This window comes from Danio aesculapii, chromosome 17 (assembly GCF_903798145.1).
Source record: "Danio aesculapii chromosome 17, fDanAes4.1, whole genome shotgun sequence".
Lineage (NCBI taxonomy): Eukaryota > Metazoa > Chordata > Actinopteri > Cypriniformes > Danionidae > Danio > Danio aesculapii.
Genome location: NC_079451.1, coordinates 30,613,544 through 30,641,421, shown reverse-complemented (window position 1 = coordinate 30,641,421; position 27,878 = coordinate 30,613,544). Strand labels below are relative to the sequence as shown.

Here is a 27,878-nt window from a genome sequence, read left to right as displayed (position 1 = left end):
CTTGTGTTGCACACAGTGTGCAGCGGTGCTGAGGGATAGACAGCAAACCCAGACGAACAGAGCTGAACTTGTCAGACTTTTCCAGAAAATGACGTCCATTTGTCCAAGATGCGATAAGACTGTGTTTTTCGGTAAGTTTTTAAAATAACGTTACTACAATTATGACTCAGAAGTATAAGTCTTGTTCATTTCATTGTTATTGTATCACCAATTGACCCAATTTGAAGGGCGTTTATAATATATACAGAAAAGTTAAGGATTTATTTTAAGAAGAAGTTATTTCTGCAGGATTATGTACGTTTACGCGTTTTGTCCGTCGGTATGAAGTGTGAATGGAACAATTATGCTTTGTTTTGGGGGCTCTTAAAATTAACATCCTGTTCAAGAAAATAGCTCTATAGTATATTATACATAATAATTAAATAAAAAAAGAAATAATATATCCTATTATTTAGTATATCATATTATTATTCAATATATCATATCATATATATCATATATATATATATATATATGCACGCTCTTATTCTGTTTGGGATTTCAGAGATGGATATGCAATTAATTTCTGTAAACTAATGATGTTATTGTATTTTTACACCAGTGCATCATTAAATTTAAATTAAATTAAATTGTCTGCAAGTATTGAATGAATATACCATATCTAGTTCATTTTAAATAAGCCAAAGCAAAATATTTAAAATAAAATAATAAGTTATTTTAAAATAAGTTTAAAATAAAGTCACTATTGTTATATTTCCTGCGTACAGCATGGGCATTTCTGGGACCCCAAACTGTCAGTCTGAAGAAGAAGAGTTTCATCACACAGCCTGTGCAGCGCTAAGCATTGTTATTAATAGGTCAAGCACAATTGACCCGTTGCTCCCACAAGCACATTGGAGGTTGTTTCCTAGCCTGTCTCATCGTTGCCGGCTCCTGTTTAGTATTCTGTCCCGCTGTCCAGTGGCTGCAGGGTTAGTAAATGCTATAGTCCATGAAAAGAGAATTGGGTGACAGTCTTACATAAGAATTTGGCAATGGAGGCTTGAACAAAGTGAGAGGATCTGTTGTGCTACTGTTGCAGGTTAGCATGTAGTGACTCTCATTCTGGCTACGTTGAACTTGTGATATGTCAGCTTGATTATTTGATATTCCCATTGAGCCTAGACTTCTGAATATGTCTGTGTCTGTGTGCTCTCTGTTTGACCTGACTTGTTTTGTGTGGCGGAATGTGTGTGCGTGTGTGTGTGTGTGTGTGTGTGTGTGAGAGAGAGAGAGAGAGAGAGAGAGAGAGAGAGAGATAGAGATAGACCCTACTAGGAATGTTGGCTGGTTTGTGTGGAAGGCATCAGGGAGGTGGGCTCTTTTGTGAGGTGTTTTATTAGTACAGATAATATGATAAAATATTATTTATGAATTTTTGTGGTTTTTGTGGGATATTGACCTGCGTGTCACTTGTATTTCAGACTCCTGTGCTCCAAAGTCCAAAACTGTTTACTGTGCATTTGCTAATGGCAAACTATTGATTTTGTTTTTGGTGATGGTGGTGGTTGAAAATCCAAGAGCCGATTGAATGAGTAAATGTATGCAAGCAATTTGTTCAGTGCAATGGAAGTTTAATACATTAAATGAAGTAAGTCTTGATCATTTAAATGTTTGGTGTTGGTAAATGGCTGCATTTATTTGGTTAAAAATAAGATAAAATCTGTAATATTGTAAAAAAAATTATAACAAATGAAATTAACTGTTCTTTGTTTTAACTTTGTTTTTATTTTTAGAACTCCACACACTTTTGTTGTGTAAACGAATGGCCAAAATGTACTGCTACTGTATTGACAAATGTCATTTAGTGTCATTAGCTCAGTTATGTCTTTTTAAATGCAAAGATAATGTGGTTTGAGATGTCTTCGTTATAACAACTTAACATCACCAAGACAACAAAACCAGTCAGTGTCTTTGTCTTGACAGACTGAGATTACGAAGACAATATAACTTGTCATAACTCTGTCATAAACATGATTGTCATTAGGCCATTATAACTTTCTAGAATATTTTTCTAATCATTTATTCTATGGAACAATTGAATTTGTCGTTCAAATTTTCATTAAAATTGTCAATACTCTGTCAAATAATTTTATAACAGTGTCATTAAATTGAATGACATTTTAATGAAAATTTAATTTGTACCACTGTAAGAAAAATATTAATGATGCTGTTATAAAATTCATGATAATTATAATGGCATCATGACAATCATGTTTATGACATTTATGACAAGTTATGTTGTCTTGATTATGTCATGACAAAGACAGGTTATGATGTTTTTTGTTTATGTCATAACAACAACATCCAAACAATGTCACCTTTGTATTTAAAAGTATATAAATGCATGCATAAAATCTCATTCATATTTATGAATCATGTCATGATTATAAAGGATTCATAATAGTCTTTGGTAACACTTTATTTTGATGGTCCATTTGAGTATTAGTAAACTGTCTGCTTAACAACTGTTGATACTGCTCCTTCAACAGACATTTAACTGACTATAAGAAACTTTGCAAGTACATGTCAACTTACACTAACCCTAACCCCATCCTAACAGTCTACTTATAATCTAATGAGAATTAGTTGGCATGTAAATGCAATGTAACTTATTTTCAACAAACGGACCATCAAAATAAAGTGTGACCTAGTCTTATAAACACTCCTTTCAAGTAAAGTGTTCCCCGCAACTATTTTATATATCTCTTTGCAGTCACATTTGATCAGTTGAATAAATCCTTGCTAAAAGCAGGGTGTGAATTACAGGGGGGTTTGGGGGGACTGACCCTCCAATTAAGGCTTGATCTCCCCTGGAAAAATATCAAAACAAGATGTATGGGTGGGTCAGCCCTTTGAAATTAAGAAAAGTTCACTCTGATCTCTATTTTAAATAATAATGTTAATAGTTAATAATAGATATGCATTTGACAACCCCTATAATGGTTCATATCATTGTGAATGCATAATCGGGCCGATCAGTTTATGTGTGAGGTCATTTAACAGTCTGAAACCAGCAGATTTAGAGCACCAATAGATACTGTAAGAGTTTACAAGATTGTTTTTTTCATAAAATGTTGGTTTGTTTCTACATATAGCCCAAAAGTAAGTCAAAATAAATGGGTCATTTGTATAGTTTGAAGCCGAAATAGCTAATAAGGTCAGAATAGCATAAATAGTCTATCCCACAAATCACTGAAAACTTAAATTTTATTAATAAATTAGATGTAATTTAAATAAATACATACATTTGATTCACTGAAGCATGTATTACACAAATTAAAATTACAGAAAAAGTTGACCCCCTCCTCGATCGTCAATGTATAATTTACACACTGGCTAAAAAGCAATACTTTCTCTAATAAAACTTGAAAGTGTAGTATATCTACTTTTTCATCAGTATATTTCCTCCTAAATTATCAGTGATTTTTTTGTTTATTTGATTATGCACGAAACTGCTTGTGAAGACCAGAAGGTCAGAGACAAGATGCACTTTTCAACATCCGCTTGATAGGAGCAGATCTGACTCAGCAGGGTTTGCCTCCAGTTTGTTCTTTCCTCTGCTTTGATGCTGTATTGTTCAGCTGCAAACACACACATGCAGTACAGTACAGACCCCACCCTAAAGAATTAGTAGTTTGTGTGGATAGTCTTTCACAGAGCCTAGTTAAGTACTGTTTATAGAAACATCTATATATGTATAGATATATATTACGCACAAACACACACAAAATTGCAGTTCTGTGTTAAGCTGCATTTCGGGAGTTGCTGAGCTGAACATGCCTGTAATGATCTGGGAATGTACAGTAACAGTAATTATATTATAAAGTCAAGTAAAATAAGCATTTTAAGTACTGTAAATTACCTTGTAGATGTTTTAAAAAGATATACTTTTGAAATAAATGTTAAAAGTGTGTCATGGTCACCAAGGCTGCATTTATTTGAAGACCAATACAGTAAAACTTGAATACTGCAAAATATTTTCTGCTTTAATATATTTGTAGTTTATGGAATTTAATATATTCCTGTAATGGCATCATTGGTGTAATGTGAAGTGGACGCTAACAACGGAAGTGCGGATCCAAAAGGGTTTATTATGCAGAGAATGATCAGGCAAGCAACAGTCAACACAGGAGCAAACAGATGTATATGGGCAATCCAATGTCGTGGTGAATAAGCAGGCAAATAGTCAGTACAGGCAGGCTGCAAGCTACATAAAAAAACAAAAAACAAAAAAACAAAGGAAGGGTCAAAAAAAGGCAAGGCAAATGTGTTGTAATGTTCGCTATTCAGTTTAACAAGACTCAGCAATGTGTCTGTTTGAGAGGTGTTTGCAATCATGGGGATCTAGGCCAGGTGTCTTGAGAGGTGCATGACAGCGATCTGCATGGGCTAGATCGCTGGTGACTGTGACAGTTGGGTTCAGAGATCACATTTAATTTTCTGATTTGGTGGAATCAGTTTTGAAAAATCTTTTTGTGTGACAGTTTTTACCATCACTTTTGATACATTTATTGTATGTTTGCTGAATAAATGTTTCATTTTCTTTTTAGAGAAAAAAGTACAAACATTTGAACCTACATAAATGTGTATTCTAAATAATCAGTAATAAATAAAGAAAAAAATCCTTTGAATTCATAGACACAAAATAAGAAAACCACATTTTGATAGCACAACAACGTTTTTACTGTTTTTTAACATATGCTTTGGTCCACTAAGCAAAAATGTCTGTCCAAGAATCATAAAAAGAGGCTGTTTTGTCTGAGATATAAAATGGCCAAATCGAGGTTTATCATTGAAGGACAACTGCAGTCTGGTAAACTGTGTATAAATGAGATATTAGTGCAGTTCAAGCTGTCCTCTTTAGCATTATGTACAGTATCACACAGTGATCAGATAACACATTACACTCTCTTCTGTTCTAGCTGAGAAAGTGAGCTCTCTGGGGAAAAATTGGCACCGCTTCTGTCTGAAATGTGAACGATGTAGTAAGACTCTGTCTCCAGGAGGACATGCGGAGGTAAGCTGAACGGATGCTCATACTGCAGACTGAAATCTCTCTGTTTCTTCCTTATTTTTCTTGTCTTTTAAGTCTTCGTTCCTTTCTTCATTTCAGAATTTCAGTTTTCTTACTTTTTAGTGTTCATCTCTTCTTTAACATTTCCTACATTTTTAGTATATTTAAAAAATATTTCCAGAGTTCATTCCTTCCTCCCTTTTTTTACGAATTTTAAGTGTCTTTTGTTCCTTCTTTCCTTCCTTTTTACTTTGTTCTTTCTTTCTCATTTTCAATTTCATTTTTTTATTTGATTCCTTCCTTTCTTAATTTTTTCCTTCGTTTATTTCAGATTTTTTTTCTGAGTTTGATTCTTCTCTAACCTATCCTACTTTTTTAAAGATATTCAGAGTTCTCTTTGTCAGGAGTTTGTTCTTTCTTCCTTTCTTCGTTCCTTCTGTTTTTCAATGAAATTATCAAAACTTTTTACGATTTTATTCCTTTCTTCCTTAATTTTTCCTTAATTTATTTCAGAATTTTCTTTTACGTCTGTTTCTTCTCTAATCTTTCCTACCTTTCCTACCTTTTCAGTATACTTCTTTTTATCGAGACTTTGTTCCTTCCTTATTTTTCTTGCCTTTTTAAGTCTTCCTTCCTTCCTTCTTTCCAGAGACTTATTTCTTAATCTATTCTTTCTTTATTTTCCCTACCTTTTAAGGTATCCCATTCCCTACTTTTTAAGATTTTTTTCCTCAGTGTGAACTGCTGACGACTTTGATCACTCAGCACAGACATGATCCCTGAAGACAGACAAATCTTAGACTGCGACTCTGGATGTCCTACTTCTGGGTCTATATGTAGTGGTTTAGTTCCTCAGGGTGAAGGCTACATGTACACAGTGTTATCGTTTAGCACAAGATCACACCACCAACTCAAAGAGCTGGTTAGGTCAGTCCTCTTTAGTTGCTCCTCATTCTGCTTTTTTCTCCCTTCTTTATCCTGTTCTAATTGTCCTGACATGTTCACTGGTCTTGTCTGATATGTTAGGAGACATTTTGTAGGTCAGTGAGTTGCATTGTGTCCTTGTATGGGTTAAATGATTGTCCATCCATTCCTCTAAGTCTACACTCCACACAGACTTGTCACTCATCACAAGAAGAAGATTAGAGGAATTGAAAGTCCTAAAATGACTGTAAACACAGATAATAAGTATTTATAGTAAGCCCGTTGAATCTGCCTGGAATGTTTTCTGACAGTCAGGGAGATATTTTAATTATAGTTATATTTATTATTTATGTATTTAATATCGATGGGAATGTTTAAGCATGTTTGTTTTCTTTAAACCGTTACATTAAACTATTCCCATACTTCTTTTGAACTCTGAATGTAGAAATACAGTAGCAAAGAATGAAAAAACTAAGGAATAAATATTATAAATAAGTGTTTGTTTTACCTCAGGTTTACAGTACAAAACAGAAAAGAGACTAATAGACAAGAACAGCAGGGTAAAGACAGACTGACTGTGGTAAAAGGAAGTGAAAACGATTTTTTTAGTCTGGGTTTTGGTTTCAGCACAGCTTGTTTTTTGCAGGAAATGTAAATCATAATATTAACTTCATTGAAATGCCTGCATAAATAGGAGTTATCTTTCATTTTAAAAGGGCATGCTCAGCTACTACAATTTAAATCATTTAACTACATGTAGATAGGTCCTATCTTAGTGTAAACGAGGCCTCAGTGTTACTGTGGGTCTTTACCAGTACTATTGCAAGGACAACAAAGAGACAAAGATAGTGTTCATTCAAAGCAGAAAACAATCATCTGCCTTTCTGCCTCTCTTTCTTCTCCCTCCTTCTCTCTCTCTCTTACAACACAAGTGTGCTTGCTTGCTCACAAACAGAACACTCACACACAGCTTTAGTTTAATTATAAGGTGAGTTTGGATTTGAAGGAGGGTTATTTCTAATGCTTTTTCATTTGTGTTGATATAAATGTATGGACAAACAGCCCTTCATTGTCTCACAGAAGGATATATTTAGTTGTTACTGTTTTATCACAGTTGCTGTGTTCACCTTTTTTTGAGAACGGTGTGTGCTGCTCTTTCTTTTATTGTGTTCCAAACAGCTGGAGGTTGTGTTGTTGGTCGACTCTCTGCAGGTGTTTACTGCCTGTTTTACTCTGTTCTTTAGGAAATTGCTCTGGTGTGCAAACTATATTTTTAGCCTGTGTCACAATGGAGTTCTCACTGAAATTGTTGTTGCTTTAAAATAGTGCTTTGGAAACTACTTGGAAATGTAAATAAAGTGTTAATATTTGTATTATTCTATGTCTGATAACATTTCCTAATTTCATTTAAAAAATATTGGCATTTATAGCATCTTTATAACATAGTTTTTTTTATTTCAAAAATGAAAATTGGTCAAGATAACAGATTTTTGGGCTTAAAAATCACGGTTGTTCTACCAGATCATACTTATGTCTTCTTTAATTGTCTAATTAATATTATTATAAAAATGTCTGGTGGAAAATTGTCATGAAATGTACTTTGTGGGTAGTTTGCAGAACAAAATTTAAATTATCTTTCACTTATACACACTGCAAAACCCAACAGTCTACTTTATCAAAAGAAATGAGTGTAGTTAACTCAAAATTTACTGAAAGTTAATTCTACTCATTTGAAAAGAGTTATGAACTCAGTGTTGATGGTGATGAGTTAACTAAAAACCTCATTACTTCAACTTAAATGGAGTAAGTTCACAGTACTCCTATAAATTGTTTTTTTAACTCAAATGGTTTGTAGCAATCAGTTTTCTCAAACAGTTTGAGTTGCCTTAACTTATTGGGTTTTATAGTACTCAGTTGGTTTGAGTTCTCTTCATTTTTTACTGGGTTTTACTGTGCTCAAATTGCTTCATTTACTCAAATAGATTAAGTTCACAGTACTCATTAGGATTAGTTTTGAACTTAAATGGTTTGTTGCAATTGGTTCAACCCACACAAACATGGGGAGAACATGCAAACTCTACAGAAATGCCAACTGACCCAGCCGGGACTCAAACCAGTAACCTTCTTGCTGTGAGGTGACAGTGCTAACCCCTGAGCCACCATGCCGCCAATGCAGACTTCATTTTTTTTCTTTACAATATATTTTATAGAGCATCTACATAAATATACATGAAATATTTTTCAAATATCTGTTTACTCAATTTAGCATGTTATTCTGACTTAAAAGAGAACTTTACTTGCACGTTATTTGTGCAACCACTTTCACTGAAATGCATGCGCACAAAAATAGGGATGTGTGTGTGTGTACAGAGGCTTGAATTTCAGTCAGATTTGAGCCTGACTGGGTCTTTTTATGCAGTCTGGGAGGAGCAGGAAGGAACAGAAGGATAAACAATGACCTCTAATGAATCCAGCAAAGCACAAGCATCTCTCTTTCTCTCTCTTTCATTCTGTCTCCCACACATTTCTGAAAATATCACCTTGCGTGAAAATTCAGGTTTTAGTCGAAGATTGCTAAGAACAAAATGTTTATTAAATAAATACTATATTATTCACAAGTCTGAATAATTCAAAGCATTTCTATTTATTTAATGTGTGTTTACACTTAATGGGACTTGCATGTTTTGTTTTTCTCTTATTATTTGAGTTTGCAGCACTGTACAAAACTCTTCAAAATGAGTAGCTAATCAAAATACACTAATCAAAATATTCTCTTTTTAACAGCATGATGGATTGCCTTATTGCCATAAACCCTGCTACGGAACCCTCTTTGGACCAAAAGGTGTGTATAATAAGGTTAATGAAGAATTTGAATGCAACTCTCATGCAAAACTAAGACACTTCATATGTGAGACTCTCTGAGCTGACGTATTTGGTTCCTTTGAGCCACTTACTCTTTGCATTTTATGTGAATGAAATTAAGGTTTTAATCAGGGCTCATGTAGAGATATTTGACTCTCATTGACTTTTAGAATAACCTTCCAACCAAAGACAGTGCACTCACCACTAGAAACCTTATCCTTGTGTGTGTGTGTGCGTGCGCGCGTGCGTGCGTGTGTGTGTGTGTGCATTGTATTCCCTATTATGTTATAGCAATATCAGTAAATTTTGACCTTGTGGGGACATTTTTTGGGCCCTTGAGGAAAATGACTCATAAATCACACAGAATTAATGATTTTGAAAATGTAAAAAGGCAGATTGTTTCTGTTTCCTGCGAGGGTTGTGTTTAGGGATATGGTTGGGAGAAGAGGACAGAATACACAGAATAAATATCATTTTGTGATAAGTTAAATTTCAGGAAAAATTTAATTTTTATCTTTTGGAAAAAAAAGTTTAAAAAGAGAAAATGTCCTGGATCACTGTATTTTTTTGGGTTTATTTGGGTGAAATTATGTTATGAACTTTTAAATTAAACAGTACTGTACTCAAAAATATCAGTTGGTTGAACAGTGACTAACTTTTCTTTGGTTCTTTATTTGTTTTTAACTGAATGTACTCTTTAAACTATAAAGTAGATGTTCCTGCAGATGTGGAATAACAAGAGGATAATGGTGACTTTGGAGTGAATCATCTTTTCCTTGTTGGTTGAGATAATTCGGATTAAAGTAGGTCTTGCTGGTTGGATCAGATCTTACAGGGCTCTTTCATTCAATACCCTCATTTAAAATTCGAATGAGATCCTTTCCTCATTAAAGCAGATGACACGATCGGCTAGTAAACTGTTTATGTGCGTCTTTCACGTTAGTGCTCAGTTTAAAGCATAAACACTAGTGAATGAACAAACCTGTGTTCTGTGGAAATTATATGAATACCTTGTTTTGGTGTGCATTAACAAAACATATTCACAAAACACATTTCTTGTAAAATAGGTGTTTTTATCTGCATGTAGCCTAAAAAAGAAAAAATAGACACATAATTTGTATAGTTTGACCTACAGGAACCTCTAAAATAGTCACTGAATATCCCTTAAAACACTGGAAACATATACATTTTTATTAATAAATTAGATATAATTTAAATACATTCATAAATTGAATCTACTAAAGCATGTATTACCAAACTACTACCAAAAAAAGCTGACCCCCGATCGTCAATGTCTAATTCGCACACTGGTTGTACTACTATGCAAGTGTGCTAATATTTGTTAAACTCTATAGGTTTTATTTTATAAATGTGCTGGTTTCAGCTTGCATTATACTATTTATATGAGTGTGTAATTTAAGTGAGTTATTTTATCAGGACCTGAAGGGGATATTTTGGGATTTTGTGTATCTGCTTAAGGAGAGTCTGAACACTTAGAGAGGAGCTTTATCACACACACTCACTCATGTGGTAATGGAATGGCACTCACTGTTCTGTCCTTTCATTGATAGGTGTAAATATTGGAGGGGCGGGGTCTTATATATATGACACGCCTCCTCAGACACCAGTCAACAAAACATCCAACAGCCCTTCAGAAGGATCACCAACCACACCTTGGACCACCTCACACATCAACTTCAATCAACCTAAAGGTGATTTTTGACACATGCACTCATGTTTGAACTCAATAAGATGCATTTCAGTGCACAATGTTGCTGTATTATCAGTAGGCCCACATGGAATCTGCGCGTACAGAAATACGCAGATTTTTGGCCCATCATTGAGTCTATTAATTTACTTGTGTAAATGTGAGTACATTTATATTATTCAGATTTTAAATTAACTTCAGTAATATTATTGACTAATATGAAAGTGTTCATTTGAGTTATTCACAATACAGTTTGTAAAGTATTATTTTCTGTCTTTCAGTAGATATATTAAATGAGAGACTTGCTTTGTTTACCAAAAAAAGTGGATCTAGATGGATTTGCATTGTAAACGTTAACTAAAAGTTAAAATATTTTATTTTATATTTTAAGTTTTTTAGTAACGACAATCCCAAAATAATTCCACATAAATCCACAGATTTTTTACAAAATTCTCTGCAGAAATAGCTAAATGTCCCTAATTATCAGTTATCAGTTATATTGCCCACCTTATTCATGCTTGGTTGTGGTTTGTAGTGTGTTGTTGTTTTTTTCGTGTCCAAGAGATGCTGTTTCTCATATGTGTGTATTGGACATTGGGCCCCAAAAATAACTTTAAAGTCCATGTGAAATCAAATTGTACAATTTTTAAACAATGAGGGAACAATGGACAAACAGAAAGCCCTGTCCTCACCTCAACATACCACATCAACATACTGAAATAAAAGTCTCAGTAACTTTCGATTTACACAATCTTTAAGATAACTAAACTTCTAGACTATTTGAAGCTTAACAATCACAATATTCTGAGTGCACAGATTCAAAGTTGTCAGTAGTTTAAAGGTCCCATTAAATTAAAGTTTTTTAGATGGTAGTATCAGTATTGTTAATTTTTAAGCTATCTATAAGCTAGTGGGCTCCAAAAACTGACAAAATTCATGTTTGGAAGATATAAAACTGATATAAACATGTAAAGCTTGTAGTTTGTCACTTCTGTCTATATGGATCAATAGTTTCATTCACAACACCTCATACTTCAGTTTCTCATCAAATCATAATCAATCAAATGCTCTCTAGTATCTGACATGCCCGGCCTCCTTCAAGATGCTTCTCATTTGCTTTACTTTTTTCAACAAAATTTTTATTACATTTTTTCAATTAATGTCTGGATTACAAAAACAGCATCATAGAAATTTGTGACAGAGTGTGCATGAGTTTTACAGAGAGGTAAAGCATCAAATAAGCACATACAAGAAAAAAATAAACTAAAAAACAAACAACAGATGATATAAAATTGTGTTAAACAAATTAAAAAGGAAAATAAGTTAACAGTTCTAATAGCTTTAAGATTTTTAGAGAAAGCAATAGCTCTAATGTACTGTTGAAGTTCCTTTTCAAAAACAATAAAAGGAGGTATACACTGAGAGAATTTACAGCGGTATATATCTCTTTTGCAACTTTTGCAAGAATTAAAAGAGGGATAATAATGAAATATTCCTTACTTTTATCATCAGGACTATTGAAAAAACTCAATAGGATAGCCTTATCTCCTTAAAAGAGAACAAGAATCCTTCTCATTTGCTTTTCATTTGATGTGCTTGATCTTAACCACTCTCAGTGGCAGAGCAATGATAAAACAAATCGCTCATGGGGAGGAGCTACACTATGTCCCACCCTCTCTGTTCTTTTGTTGAGATTTTGTCAAACAGTGAATAAATACGCACGTTTCAAAGCACTTCGCGAGACATTTAAACTGACAAAGCTTTGAAATGCAGATGTTTTATTTGTTGTTGTCAGAGCAACCAAAGCATGAGCTGTAAAAAAGCCAACAAATTGTTTGCATTTAAAATGACGCACAAAAGCATGCTTTTGTGTGTGTGTGTTTTTTTAAATGATGTCTTATTTTATAATAAATCTTGAAAAAGATCATAATTGGGCTTTATAACATTATCCAGCAAGAGTGGACTAGACATTGATTGAATTTTAATTAGAAATCTTAAATGAGCGGCACGGTGGCTCAGTGGTTAGCACTGTCGCCTCACAGCAAGAATGTCACTATTTCAAGTCCCGGCTGGATCAGTTGGCATTTCTTTGTGGAGTTTGCATGTTCTCCCCGTGTTCACGTGGGTTTCGCATGGGTTTCCCCCACAGTCCAAAGATATGCGCTATATAGCTGAATTGGGTAATCAAAATTGGCCATAGTGTATGAATGTGGGTGTTAATGTAAGACTGTATGGCTGTTTCCCTGTGCTGGGTTGCAATTGGAAGGGCATCCACTGCGTAAAACATATGCTGGAGAAGTTGGCGATTCATTCCGCTGTGGCGACCCCTGAAAAATAAGGGACTAAACCGAAGGAAAACGAATAAATGAATAAAAACAGCTTAAACAGCATGTTCATAAAAAGATTGAACAAAAGTTGTGAGAACACTCAAAGGAAAGACAATTTGACACTTTCTAGTTGTCAAACATTAGTAAATCATACCAGTTACTTCAGATAAACAAATTTCACCCATTTTCTAAAATCACATTCATATCAGTTGCTTAAAGTGACTGAAAAAGGCCCAGAAAAATGTCATCTAGCATCATTAGACTCCACATGTCACTTGGTTTATTATTGTGTCTTATAATGGCATTCAGTCATGCTTAAGTGTGACTAAAGTGTGCAAATGTGACAATATGCTATTTTTAGTCACTGTACATAGGCACACACGTCTGAGCTGCATTGTTCCACACATTCCATTATACAGTAACACTTCCTCAGCACTTTTTAACACACACACACTGAGTGGGAGACAGAAATACTTAAACGTGTGTGTTGTAACGGAGGCCTGGGAGGATGCTTTTCTGAACTGACCCCCTTGGGATTTTACGTGATGGAATTTTAATGGGCTTCGCTGATTGGTTCCTTTCCTGAAATATTTCCCCTTAATAGGTGTTTTCCGACAGGCGGGACAATGAAGGAATGTTAGGGGAGGGTTTTAAGGAGCAATGTGGAAACGTCTGGAGAAACGAGGGTTTCCTAAACACGTGAGCAAAGCACCATGGGACGTCTTTGATAAAATGAACAGAGGAGAAGAGATTGGGATCTAAAACTGCCAACGGTTTGTCATTGATGTGAGACAGAAGTGTTGATTCTGTAGATGTTTAAACAGAAATGCCATGGATCCTTATCAAGAGTTTGATTCACAGCATATGGACTTCAAAAGTTATGAAATCATAGTTAACGTGAACACAAATGTGAATATGTAGATTTACAATGACATAAAGTTCTTGTTTTGGTTTGTAGCTGCCACTGCTCCGGCACGCATGTTTGCTGGAGAGACATATCTGTGTCCTGGCTGTGGAAAAGCAGTTTATTTCGGTGAGTCTAGAGAATCAGAACTCTGACTTTTTAGACATTTGAGAACTTTCAGGAATGTCTGTGGTGTGTGTGTGTGGTTTTTGTGCTGCTGTGGTGGTTGTGTGCAAGAATTTGAGTCTATTTAAAAGAGAACAGCAAGAAATCCATTTAAGAAAAAAATCATACATTTTAAAGTTAAACTAGTTCATATGTAAAGTTCTAATTTATATATAAACTTTAGCTTTAAAATATATGATTTTTTTAAAACAGAATTTTTGCTGTTCTCTTACTGTTTTTATCACCATCAAAAACAACAACAGTCAACTTTGAACTTCATACAGTATATAAACGTTGTTGTTGTTTTTTGATGGTAAGTTTATACTGATTATTCTACAATCCTACATGTGAAAACCTTTTGTTTGTGGGGTTTTTTAGACCTACTTTTTGTTAATAATTTCAAATGATATTAATTGAACATAAACTAGTTTTATATAGCATGTTTTGTCACTATATATTTTTATTATATAATTTTATAATACTAAATTATATTAAAATAAAAATAAATTAGGGATGCTCTGATCTGGATTTTTGCAGCCAATACAGAGTACCGATTCTTTGTCTTGTTGATCGGCCAATACCGAAACTGATTCTAATCCTTCAAGCTTTAAAACACATTTAGCACATTGTCCCTCTAAGTATGATACTCAAGTGGAGATCTAGCCTTACCTAAGAGAATAAATGAAGGATGCTGCATATAATACCTTAAACATATCTCTTTTAACCATTTAGTGTGGACATGCCATGGGCAGAAGCAACTTTACAGAAAATAATATACACAGAGATAAAAATTGGTAAGAAAAATTACAAACAATGCAATTTTAAAACATTGCAGATGATGAAAGAAGAATTAAACAAGAAAAAGTTTTGATGCATAAGAAGTTAGGATATGCACCTATAAATCCATTACTTCTTTACTGAAAGGAAATAGGCCTATACTACAGTCTATTGTAATTATATTACAGGAAGTTATAATATGAACTTCAAACTCCTGTGATCGGTTCATGAGATCGACCAGATTGGTGAGATATCGATCGAGTCATTAAATGTGAATATCGGCTGATAACAATCTTCGGCCGATCGATCAGGGCATCCCTAATATAAATATTACTTTATGTTAAGAAATCATTTTGTGTAATGTTATTTTAACTGATCGTCATTTTTTAAATGTTGTAAATGACAGTATTTTTATTTTGTAAGAAATGTTAAAGAATAAACAACAATAATAATGGAAAATAATAAATCATTTTACTTAAATCCATAACTCTGAAATATTCTGATAAACTTTCTCAGAAATGTGTTGAAAAAATCTTCTCTCAGTTAATTATTAGCCCCCCTGTTTGTTTATTTTTTTTCCCAATTTCTGTTTAACGGAGAGATTTTTTTCCAACACGTTTCTAAATATAATAGTTTTAATAACTCATCTCTAATAACTGATTTATTTTATCTTTACCATGATGACAGTAAATAATATTTTACTAGATATTTTTCAAGACACTTCTATACAGCTTAAAGTGACATTTAAAGGCTTAACTAGGTTAATTAGGTTAACTATGCAAGTTAGGGTAGTTAGGCAAGTGATTGTATAACAATGATTTGTTCTGTAGACTATCGAAAAAAATTAGCTGAAAGAGGCTAATAATTTTGACCTTAAAATGGTTTAAAAAAAAAAAAAAAAAAACTGCTTTTATTCTAGCCGAAATAAAACAAATAAAACTTTCTCCAGAAGAAAAAATTTTATCAGACATACTGTGAAAATGTCCTTGCTCCGTTAAACATCATTACACATCAAAAAAAAAAAAAAATCAAAGGAGGGCTAATAATTCTGACTTCAACTATATATATATAAGTGAAAGCATTGCAATACACTATATACATTTTCATTCAATTCGTTGAATATACATTTTTTATTAATTCCAAGAAACTCTATAATACAATTTATACAGTAAAAAAAGAACAGATCTTTTACATAATATTCACATCAGATAAACAAGATAAAGAGCAAAACCAAAAACAGTACATACAGCAAATAATAATAATGCAACTAAAAAAAGATAGATAAAATGTCAAATAGCAGGAAAGATCTCATCATATTTACCCAAGAAAGAAGCAAATTTCTTATTATCAATTAATCTGAGTTAATTAAATGTTCTATTTCACATAAGAAGAAAATTGGATTTTTTTTAAAGAAACCTTTGTTTGTGAAAGTACAATTTTCCAGCAAGTATAAGAATGTTCACAGTGGCTTCTAGCGACTTGTTTTGGTTTTCAAAATAACATCCTTAAGATGCACATTACCACTCACATTACCCTTGGAAAAGCCATAGGAACTTAAATCATTCCAAAACAATGATGATACGCTGCATGAAAAAACAAGTGACAATTGTCTTCACACTCATTCTAATATCAGTTACCACAATATTTGGACAAGAGTGGATTACAGGGGTAAATATTGTGCAAAATTTTAAAGTGCACCTCTTTTATTTTATTAGGAATACAAAATGTATATGGTAATAATCATGTGGAGACACAATAATCCACTAGGTATAGCCTTTGTAACTGACTTAAATTCCTTATACAGGGAATTGATTGATATATATAAAACTCGCAGAAGATATCTCTGTTATGGTTGAAAAGATCAGACACAAAGATAATGTTTTTGTTAAACCATTTATCCCAAAAAAGATTTATTATTTATCTTAATATCTGTATTATTCCATAAAATGGTTTTGTGGGGTGAGAAATTGTGGTTGTAAATTCAGGCTAATAGAGCTTGTTGATGGAATTTAGCTAATTTATTAGATAATTTACCAATGGGGTAATTGCATTTGAATATACAGTTTAGATTTACTTTAACTAGACTGTTATGACGCAGTAATGTTTAATGTACTGTGATGATGTCATCGTCTGCAGCTGAGAAGGTGATGTCATTGGGTCGCAACTGGCACCGGCCTTGCCTTCGCTGTGTGAGGTGCAAGAAAACACTGACCCCTGGTGGCCATGCAGAGGTACTTACGCATAAAGAAACTTTTCAAGGCAACTGGGATTTTTTTTAGATGAGTTAATTCTAGAACTTTAATAGCTAATAGCTAATTCTTTGTAATTTAAGTTCTCGATATATAATATGCTGTATTATGTTCTCTGTTGTCTGCAGCATGAAGGCAGCCCGTACTGCCACGTACCCTGCTATGGGTACCTTTTTGGACCAAAAGGCGTGAACATTGGAAGGGTGGGCTGTTACATTTACGAGAATGAAAATGCAGAGAATGAAAGGCCAAGTGAACATTAAGTCATAAAGAAAAACTTTTTTTATTTGGTACAGATTTTTTTTACATAATACAAGGTGTAAAGCTTTTCACACAGTCAGGTATATGCAAACACTGTTGCATGTATTGCATTTTTTCTAATTGACACACACACACACACACACACACACACACACACACACACACACACACACACACACACACGCGGTTCTCTGTTTAATTTTTCTGCTCTTCTTTTCAACAAACACAGACTCACAATTTCCATCTATTCATTCACGCTTCCATTCAATCTTATCTTATTTAGAAAATATCTGTAATTATTACATGGCACTGGAAACAAAGTTGTAAATCCTTGTGTAACTAATAAACAAAAATATTTTAGAAGACTTTAAGAACTGTTTTTTCTTTTTGTCTTACTGTCTTGGGATCTGAATATGACACTGAGCAACAGAACATCAAAGTGTAATTTTCATATGCTAAAACTGAACTCTGTGGTCCGTTCACTGGGGTTCATTCATTGCAATTTTCTCCTCGTTCTCCTGCTTCTCTTGATCTTTAATGGGAGTTTTCCTATTTGATGAGATAAAAACATGAATCTGATGAAAACAGTTTTCAGATTTGCTTTGAAAATTTTTAATTAATAGTTTTAATAACTCATTTCTAATAACTGATTTATTTTATCTTTGTCATGATGACAGTAAATAATATTTTACTAGATATTTTTCAAGACACTTCTATACAGCTTAAAGTGACATTTAAAGGCGTAACTAGGTTAATTATGTTAACTAGGCAGATTAGGGTAATTAGGCAAGTGATTGTATAAGGATGGCTTGTTCGGTACACTATCAATTTTTTTTTAATTATTTTAAAACAAATAAAATAAAACAAATAAGACTTTCTCCAGAAGAAAAATATTGTCAGACATACTGTAAAAATATCTTGTTAAACATAATTTGGGAAATATTTAAAAAAGATAAAAAAAAAAAATTATTCTGACTTCAACTATATATATATATATATAAGTGTGTGTGTCTGTGTGTGTACTGAGAAATAAAAAGTACAAAAACAGTCAGCCATATTGGTACTTTAAAGATACATTCTAATATCCAAAGCATATATTTGTATTCTGTATAAAGAACTAAAGTGTTTGAAAAGTCTAGATGGGATACAGCCGTGGATGCACACATCAATATAGCATAATTTTTGTAACACTGTACAACATATAATATCTGTGAGTGGTATAGGATTAGGGTTTGGGTGCATGTAAGCATTAACAAAATACAATTTAAAGGGAATTTTTATTAATGGATAATTGGATAAAACTCTGTATAATTACATTACTGTGATGGTTGGGTTTAGAAGTGGGGTAGAGGTGGACGTTAATAAAATACAATTAATGGGTAATTTAATAAATAATATAAATCATTCTTGTTAACTTCCAGCCACAGCTGTATCCCTTCTAGCAACAACCAATACCTTGTCAGTGACCATTTCTGTAACTTTGTTTCTGAGCGTGTAGCATCATAGTGATTGAGTGAATTTCTATTTAAAGGGATCGGTCACTCATCAATGAAACTTCTGCCATCATTTATTCATTCTGTTGAACACAAAGAAAGATATACTGAAGAATGTGGCTTAAAACAGCCGTTGACTTCCATAGTATTTTTGTTTCTACTATGTTATGACAAACAGAAAATCTTGTTTTGTGTTCAACAGAAGAAAAAAAAATCGTAAAAGTTTAGAAGCGCTTGAGTGTGAGTAATTGTTGAGGAAATTTTCCTTTTGGGGTACTGTCCCTTTAAGTGTTCAGAATGATGCTGTACTGAATTTTAAGACCTACCCAGTGCCCTCAACATCCTCTATAGTCTCTGGAAGACACCTGTCCCGGGTCTCTGGTAAATTCCATGCCACCACAGAAGCAATTAGTGCCACAGAGCACAAGATGGTCTGAGAGAACTGACCCCAGAAAGTGTCCAATAGCAGGACTAAAGGAGCCACAGAAACACCCAGACGAGCCAGGAAGGAATTATAGCCCATGCCATTTTGCCTAGAGGATCCAATCAAAGTGTTTATTTAGCGTGTAGTGTGCAATTACAGATTTTATGTCAAGTTGCAAATTAACTCGAAGGAAACGAGGCATGAGGTCAATGTTACCTGAGAACAGTCGGGTAAAGCTCTGAGCTGTATAATACAATTGTGCAAAAAGCAGCAACCGCGAAGCCTTTACCCAGAACAGCAACCACAGTACGACCAATCCACTGATCTGAATGAGATAGAGAGAGAGAAGAAATTGAACCATGTTTAACTGACTGAATAAACAAGTGAAACGCACCCTCTTTTAGCCATTATGAGATGGGTAGTTTGCCAATTCAAGATATTTCAAGTTAATGAAAGTTAGTTTACATGGTTATATTTAAAAATAATTAAAACCTGTATTTTCAGGGACAGTTATCTTTAGGTTGTAAAAGTAACCTTAAAATATGTAAATTTGGGAACATTCTGTAAAAGTATTTTGGTAATTTAAAAAGAATTACTGTTTAATGTTGTGCTAACGTTATTTTATGGTTGCAAAAATAATCTATAGCCACGAGGGAACATTCTGTGAAAGACAGTTTAGGCTATTCTGAAAAAATATCCACCCTGCAACATTTTAGGGACATTTTTCAAGGTTGCAAAATAATGACCTGAAAACAGACTTTCTGTAGAAGTTATGTAGAAGAAGTTACCATCCTGCAGTGTTCTGGAGTAAATTTTATGGTTGCACAAGAATGTTCACCTAAAATTATTATTTGGTCTTTTAAAAAATAGCTACAAGAATGTGTTTGCTTTAAAGAACAATTAGAATACGCTCACACTGCAAGGCTTAGTGCTGAAATCAGATGTTTTTCTCAGATTAAATTTTTTGCATAGCTGTTCATATTGTTGTTAAAAATGTGGTCAATTATGACAACCGCGGTGTGCGTCTTTCTGACCACTGGTGTAGTGAACTCATCAAGGGTTAATGAGCAGCCGTAGACTAAACTGTGAAGATGGAGTCCGTTTATCTCTGCAGAGTTATTTCATTTTACTTCGTTTTAAACAGCAGGCATGTGCAGAAAGGGGGTTTGGGTGCTTGAGCACCTGCCCTTTTTTCTCTCTGAGAGAAAGTTCCCACTTAAAATGAAAGTGCCCCCTCCTTTGCGCAAGGATCACATATCCAAAACACCCCCAGACACTCTTCAGCTTCGCCATCAACCCGTGACCCAATCATTAACCAGATTGGTTAACAAGCACCAGTTTTGCCTTAAATTTTTTCTCAAAATGAACAATCCACTTTCTGTGGTAAAGTAATTACCCTGTGTGCCATTCTATATGCTGCTGAGGAGTAGATGATGCTTGCAGCACAGAAGGATGATGCATGTCGCTTAAAGATTATGTAAAAGTCACATGAGATCCTACATAATTGTTCACGAGGTCGAATGAAGCCCTGCCTTCTAGTACAGGAGACAATCATCGATCGCTATAGACTGACAATACACCGGGGGAGGGGCTTGGACCAGACGTGAGTTTCTGCAGATTTTGTGTGATTCAAATGAAACTAAAGAGACAGCTGTTGTTTAATTTTATTGATGATTCCTAATATTAAAATTCAAGCATTAGCTTGGCAAGCAGTTTTGGAGAATTTGATGTTTCCCAATTCAAAGAGAATGCCCAAGCATACTGCCCGAGAGGCGTTTCAATGATGGTCGCCAAGTGAAATGACTTGCCTTAAAGGGACTTTTCATACAATTTAAGATGTCGTGCATGCGTAAAGATGGGTTCTAGCATCTGATGGAATCACTAGCCATGATGGAAGAAATTGTCTTGCCTTTAGCTCTGCGAAATATGCAAAGTTCGCCCAACTTTAAAAGGATTGAGGTGAAGGAGGAGAAGGATGAGGGAAAGGGCCGTCATCGCAGCTTGCACCTATGGTTTATATATGGTGTCCTCCATCACTCAGAGGAATTTGTGGGTACGAGAGAGATCTCAGGTCTGGTGGGAGCAAATTGTGGTGACTGACCACTTTCCTCCTCGTTTCCTCTGTTGTTGTTTTTGTTTACGGTGTCGGCGTCTCCACACACGCTGTTCCTTGTACGTCATTAAACCGCGGAGAAGTATCACATTGTTGCAAGTTTAATGATGTACAAAACAGAATGCCTCAATAAATCCGATCTGCCTGTTTACATGATAGTCGCATTATCACATATCCAATTTATATCTGATTTATTTCCACATATGAAGGAGGCCTGAAGCCGATCTCTGAATATTCGAATGCATGCATTTTTTTCATTTAATTTTTTACACGGTTATAGAACAGATCCGATCTGTGCCACATATGAACAAAAATCTGAATTGGGTCACATTTAACTGGCAGTGTATAAATGGGGCCAAAGTGGCACAAATCTGAATTGAAAAGATCAGATTCTATGCAGTTTGGGCTGTTCACACTGTCAAGACAAAAACAGATCTGAGTCACAAGTGGGCAAAAAATCAGATTTGGGCTACATTTGCCTGCAGTGTGAACGTAGCCTAAGGCTAGTATTAAATCAGACACAGATCTGATGTTTTGCAGTGCAACCGCAGTGTGTACGGTTATGTAGGATTTCATGTGACTTTTACATAATCTTCGATTAACATGCGTCATCAATCTGTGCTGCAAACATCATCTACTACTCAGCAGCAAAGTAATCACAGAGGGCAAATACTTTACCACAGAAAGTTGGTTGCTCATTTTCAAAAAAAAAAAATGTTAACACAAAACTGGCACTTATTATACTGGCACTGGTTATCATTAACCATTAAACTTAAAAAATATATTGTTCAGTTAGATTTAACATAAAAAAAACATGTCCATAAAAATTGAATATATAAAATGAATAAAACACATAGCCTTACATAAAATTGCTATATTTCACTTAAATAATAATTAATACATTAACAGAACCAAATATAAAAGACTGTGATATGAAAATGAATATGAAAACTCACAGTTCAATCTGCGGCTGCTCATTAAAGAGTTCACCTAATGAGTGGTCAGAAAGACACGCACAAAATCTTAAATAAGTGTTTTCAATCACAAGAGACCTAAATTTAGGTTTTAAATGCTGAAATACACATTAGTAGTAGCAGAACAACTCTTTACAGTTGATAAAATACACCACGGTTGTCTTTGAAAAGGGCAATAATCATATTAACCCTAATCTGACAACATGCTTACTTCATCCATTACACACATTGTGTACATAATTAGACATTTTGTGCTGTCCGAAGTTGTAATTTTGCATGCGGTTTAGGTTTCAGTTTAGGACCATGATCTGTTAACACTGCAAATCTGATATTGGCCACATTTATGACAACAATGTGAACAGCGATGTAAAAAAATCTGATCTGAAAAAAAAATCTGATTTGAGTACTAAGCCTTGGAGTGTGAGTGTAGCCTTAGTGTTTTTCCCACTCTATTATGCATGAGTAAGTGACTGAATTAATAAATTAATGATTCATACAAAAATGCTGATTCATTCATTTACTGTGTTGCTCAGATATATGGGAAAGTTTATTTTGCCATGGCTGTATTTGGAACTTTTTCCTTGGGGAGGCAAAAGAAAAAAGGTATTAATGTTTCCAGAATGTAATGCGGTCGTACCATATGCTTAATCTGCTGCATTAAAATAGTTGTGCTGTTTATCTAAAATATTAGAAAAGATCAGCTCTCTTGCTCAAGTGCAGTGCAAGCAGGTTGGTTTGAATTGTAGAATTAACTTTTCCACGCTCACCTTTAGGTATGAATATGTTAATCATGAGGCTGATTCCAGCAAATAGCTGAGCTCCTGCTTCAGTCTTCCGTCTGCCAATTTTCTCCAGAAGATAATATACGATTAGTTTAGATGGAACCTCAATGGCTCCGTAAACAAACTGAGTGAGGTACATATTCAATCCAAAGCCTGTGATATTGAGGCTTATACCATAGGTCATAGTGGCGACACAAAACCTGTAAGAGGCCAAAAGCCATACATTATTTACTGTGCCATGTTTTCCAATCTAGTGCTACTGAAGGTTAACATGTAATATGTGTGCAGGTAATAAGCTGCTGAATGCAGTTCAGTAATTGACCAGCGATGTCACCAAATAGCAAGAGTTTCTGACTTCTATATAAAGCCACTTTAACTCTTAAAGGGATAGTTCTCCTAAAAATGAAATATTTACTCTTTATTTACTCACCCTCAAGTGGTTCCAATCCTTTATGTTTTTTTTTTTTTCATGTTGAACACATAAGAAAAAAAATGGTAATCATTAGTGTACATACACTGTAAAAAAATCCGTTATTTTAAGTTTTTTTTTCAGCAGCTAGGGTGCCGGAAATAAAACGTAAAATAATGGCCGTTAAATTACAAACATTTACCGTAAAACAACAGATGGTAAATCACAGAAATTTACCAGAAAGTCAAATTTAAGGAAAATTCTGTAATTTAAAGTCCGTTATTTTTTTTACGGTAAATGTCTGTAATTTAACAGCCGTCGTTTCACATTTCTTTTTCGGCACTCTTGCTGGAAAAATGTAAAATAATGGATTTTTTTACAGTGTAGAAAAACAAATAAAGTCAATGATCACCGGTTTTCAACTTTCTTCAAAATATCTTCTTTTGTGTTCAACAGAAAAAGGAAAATCAAACTGGTTTGTGACAAGTAAAGGGTGAGTAAATGATTTCAGTTCTGGGTGAACTGTCCCTTTAAACATAGCCTTCTTGCAAATCACTGTGAATTATTAAATTGTTCAGTGACACACCATATGGTTCCTGTGAGCATAGCCAGTTTTCTCATCTTAGGTGTTCTGACAAGGTCCAGATATGTATATTTTTTCTTTCCTTGTTCTGAAACAGTGATAGCGAGAGCCTACAGAGGAAAGACAGAGATGTGCTTAACTTACTAACAAGCATGATCATTTATCAACCTCCATAATTTTTCTCACCTCAGGTTTGATTCTTGATGTAACTTCTGCTTTACGGTTCATGACGGCACATTTATGCAAATAATAATGAGCTTTTTCCACCTCCCCATTGGCTATCAGCCACCGAGCCGACTCTGGAACCCACCTACAATACATCAGAAACATTTTCTGTAGAAAAACCTTTAGGCTGAACTTCCTCATAATGCTTTTAATTTGACAGAGCATCAGAGCCATTACCACCAGAGGATAATGCACAGCACTAAAGGTGAAGTGACAGCTACTGTCAGCCATCTCCAGTCTCGAATAAAGAACGCAATCAGAGCCAACGAGGTGCTCCCTACAGCCCATGCCATACTGTCAATGATACTCACTAGTCTCCTGTGCTCAATGTCCACCCACTCCAGATCTAGAGGAAAAACATGCATTAGTAATCGATCTGACTCTTTTACCTTGCTTCATACTGAAACTCTGAGAAGCAGAGAAATTCTTACTAAGGACAGAAGAGACAATAACAATGCCAGTAATAGTGAATCCACTGAAGAATCTCAGCACTGCAAACATGGTGAAGGAGGTAGAAAAGATGCTGGCTAATGCAAAAGCCATTCCTGATATGTATGAGACAAGCAGCATTGGCTTACGCCCAAATCTATAGGCCAAACAGAAAACAGGTTTATTTAAACAGAACAGTTCATGTTGGAGGTTTTATTCGCACATGTAGTTTGTTCATATTTCAATTCTAAAAAATAACGTTTTTATTGCATTGATTTCTCGATGATTTTTATTTTTTAAATTTTTTTTTGCATTTTTGTTTTAAGTTTGTTAATCAAACTACTCCGGCATCTTCGAACCCCAAAAAACATGGCCTTTTAAAAATGCTTAAGCCCCGTTTAAGCATGGAAACTCTGGTATTCCATTAGAAGGACTGAAACACAAAATTTTGAAAATTGATTTGTCTGGTCTTCTGGACTAATTGCATATTATCTCCTGATTCATCAAGTCCATCTAATATGACCATTACACAGCCAATAAACTGCAAGTATAGATGGTGGAATATATGCACATGCCAGTGAGCATGAATAGTCATGCATTTTATCATGCGTTGTATGCCATATAGTATGGGTGGAAATACACCAATTGTCCAGAAATGTTCTAGTAGATATTGTGCAGAAGAGCAAATGCACTAATAAATTTGATGCAAATACAAACATAAAATAGATGTCTCTACGATGGATAGTACCTGTGCTGTGCTATCAGGCATGGACAAGGAGCATTTTCATTGTAAAACACTGTTTTAAAATGAAACGTACTATAGTTTAAACACAGTCTAACATTCACTGAAGCTTTACAATTAACAAAATGTCCTTTATAGCAGAAAAAAAAGTATTTTTTTAGATTATTAAAATGTTCTTCACTCTAGTTCAAATAAGTATTTTAAGAGCTGTTTTTTTAGGGAACCCAAAATAGTTCTATTTATGCCACATATATCCATCACCACAAAAGATCTAAATGGAATCTTTATTTTTAAAATTGATCACAGTTGTGCTATCTTTGAAAATTCACCTGTCACTCATTCCTCCAAAAAAAGCTGCTCCAAACATCACACCGACAAAGAAGATTGTGGCCACAGCTTTATTCAGACCTCTGTTATCACAAACCAGATCCCACTGAAACAGAGAGTTGGAAAAGAACTTTCTTAATAGTTGTATGAGCTGTAGTTTCACAAAATAAAACGCTTTAAAAATTGGATTTGGATAGAATCAAGACACTTTTACCCTTTGTTCATTGTCACCCCTCAAATTCTTTAAAGGCTTGAATTCGCTTGCTTTACCATGCATGTACAGTATATGATGGGAATGATCTTCCCATTCCCACTCGGACTGTGGATACACTGGTATCCTTCAAACTGCAACTAAAAACCCATCTCTTTGAGGAACACCTGAGCCCTGGTGAATAATACCAAAACAAAAAAAAAAACTCCTACTCTAGTACTAAATTCTCTAAGGACAAACAAGATACTTTAAATAGCACTTCTTGTATGTATTGCCACTTCTTGTTGAATCGCTGAATACCTCCTCAATTGGATGTCACCTTGGACAAAACCGTCTGCTAAGTGAATTTTATTTATAAACTAACTACGAGAGGATCATGGGCTTATGATTGATCACGGCTGGCCCCGCATAAGCCAATACATAATTTGTCAATCAGATGATTCCTAACTCACTTTAAATAACCAGAATTTCATACCACAGTTATCTTTGCCTTGAAGAATCCCGTTCCACCCCTTTTCCTCCCCATTTTTCCTAGATTGTGTCCTCTTAGTCAGCAGTATATCTCTTCATAGCAATTCCTAATTTGTTTTTAGCTATGAACAGCAGGGGTGTTCTCGAGATCTACCTGAGCTTAAATTACCCTCTCATCCTGCAAATGGTAGTGAGCCCCGAGTTCGAGAATTTTATGAGATTCAGGCTTTCTCCTGGAACAGCATGCCAAACACGCTTTATAATCAATCATCAGCTAAGTGTGAAGACTTGAAATGACTAAATATAAATGTGAAATGGATAATTCATGTAGCATGGGTTTCGTTAACTCAATAGTACTCATTGAGAGTCCCTCAAAGGTAATGTAGAAAATAAGAAGGGTCTAGATAAAAGTACAAACTCAAGTGGTCACTCTCAAGAGATGCATTTGAATGATGGAATCAGCAAGACTGATGTTTAAGCATGTGAAAGGGAGGTCAAACCAACTATTACTTACAGTGTCAAATCCAATAGTTGGATAAAATTTAAACTGAGCATTTGAACAGAGTTTGGGTAATTTGTATTTTTATTTTGGTCTTTTAAGTGTTGTGTTTGAAGAGCAGATCGATGATAAGCCAGTGAGAGACAACTGTTTTTGTTTTTTCATTTCGCACGAGCAATGACACTTTGATTGCAATTTAACATGTTGCTAGCTAATAATTAACTGTCAGAAACGTTCTTGTATAATTTCAAATTTCATAGTCATTTTTTTCCTGTCAGGATTGTGTCCTTTAATAGTAAGAATTAAAAAAACCTATTGAAAAACAGGTTACACTTTACTTTGATACAAGCACTCTGTTGACAAGTAACTTTACTGCTACATTTCTAAGTTACATATCTCAAATACTGTGGTCTCTTGTGAATCATTATAATGCACCATTAAAATAACTTAATAGTGCTTATAAATCATTTAAAAACTTTTAATGATATATAGAGGTTTACTCAATTAATGCAGCACCTTCCTACAGTAATTGAAGCTTTACCTGTGTGGCGAGAGTGCTGATAAAGGTGCTGTTATCAAAGTGCCATCCATTCTGACACTCCACTACTGGAAGATCTGTGCTGCTGGAGGAGTTTATCAGCAGCTGAAACTGAGGATGAGAGAACATTTGACAGGAAACAGGAGTCCCGTCCTGTGCTGGAACACTGACAGTCAGTCTCTCCTCCTGAGTCAGATTCCCAAAGAGCCCGTCGGCATCCAGAGAGCTGATGTCGCAGTGATGTGACGGGATGGCGGCGATGAAGTTGCTTAATAGAAAGTGACACGGGATGATGAATCGACCTACAAAACTGATGCAAATAATCATCTTCTGGAACCTGCCGAAGCCATTGATCTCAGTAATTAGATCTTCAAACTTCATGCTGTTTTTGTTGATGCACAGAATGTCCTCAGCGTCTTCCTACA

At 34.6% G+C, this 27,878-nt stretch overlaps 2 protein-coding genes across 2 annotated transcripts; one reads left to right on the top strand and one right to left on the bottom strand.

Moving 5' to 3' along the window:
* crip3 (cysteine-rich protein 3) lies at window positions 1–17,256 on the top strand. Its single transcript, XM_056477334.1, has 7 exons — window positions 1–131; window positions 4,965–5,059; window positions 8,765–8,822; window positions 10,414–10,554; window positions 13,836–13,910; window positions 16,860–16,954; window positions 17,101–17,256. Exons 1-7 carry the CDS (start codon window positions 89–91, stop codon window positions 17,233–17,235), a joined length of 642 nt encoding a protein of 213 aa, XP_056333309.1. The 5' UTR covers window positions 1–88; the 3' UTR covers window positions 17,236–17,256.
* slc22a7b.3 (solute carrier family 22 member 7b, tandem duplicate 3) lies at window positions 17,237–27,863 on the bottom strand. The gene is made up of 10 exons (XM_056477332.1): window positions 27,457–27,863; window positions 25,737–25,840; window positions 24,668–24,822; window positions 24,414–24,582; window positions 24,198–24,321; window positions 24,015–24,121; window positions 23,005–23,219; window positions 19,367–19,475; window positions 19,053–19,259; window positions 17,237–17,782 (listed from the first exon to the last, which is right to left on the bottom strand). The coding sequence occupies exons 1-10, from the start codon at window positions 27,832–27,834 to the stop codon at window positions 17,713–17,715; spliced, it is 1,638 nt and encodes a 545-aa protein (XP_056333307.1). The 5' UTR covers window positions 27,835–27,863; the 3' UTR covers window positions 17,237–17,712.
* Window positions 27,864–27,878: the final 15 nt, after the last annotated feature.

Excerpts from the sequence above, each read along its gene's own strand:
- crip3 (XM_056477334.1), top strand. The coding sequence starts at position 89 with ATGACGTCCATTTGTCCAAGATGCGATAAGACTGTGTTTTTCG. Across the intron at positions 8,823-10,413 it reads AACCCTCTTTGGACCAAAAG|GTGTAAATATTGGAGGGGCG; the intron begins GTGTGTATAATA and ends TTTCATTGATAG. Across the intron at positions 16,955-17,100 it reads CCCCTGGTGGCCATGCAGAG|CATGAAGGCAGCCCGTACTG; the intron begins GTACTTACGCAT and ends TGTTGTCTGCAG.
- slc22a7b.3 (XM_056477332.1), bottom strand. The coding sequence starts at position 27,834 with ATGAAGTTTGAAGATCTAATTACTGAGATCAATGGCTTCGGCAGGTTC. Across the intron at positions 25,841-27,456 it reads TCAGCACTCTCGCCACACAG|TGGGATCTGGTTTGTGATAA; the intron begins GTAAAGCTTCAA and ends TCTCTGTTTCAG. Across the intron at positions 24,122-24,197 it reads CATCAAGAATCAAACCTGAG|GCTCTCGCTATCACTGTTTC; the intron begins GTGAGAAAAATT and ends TTTCCTCTGTAG.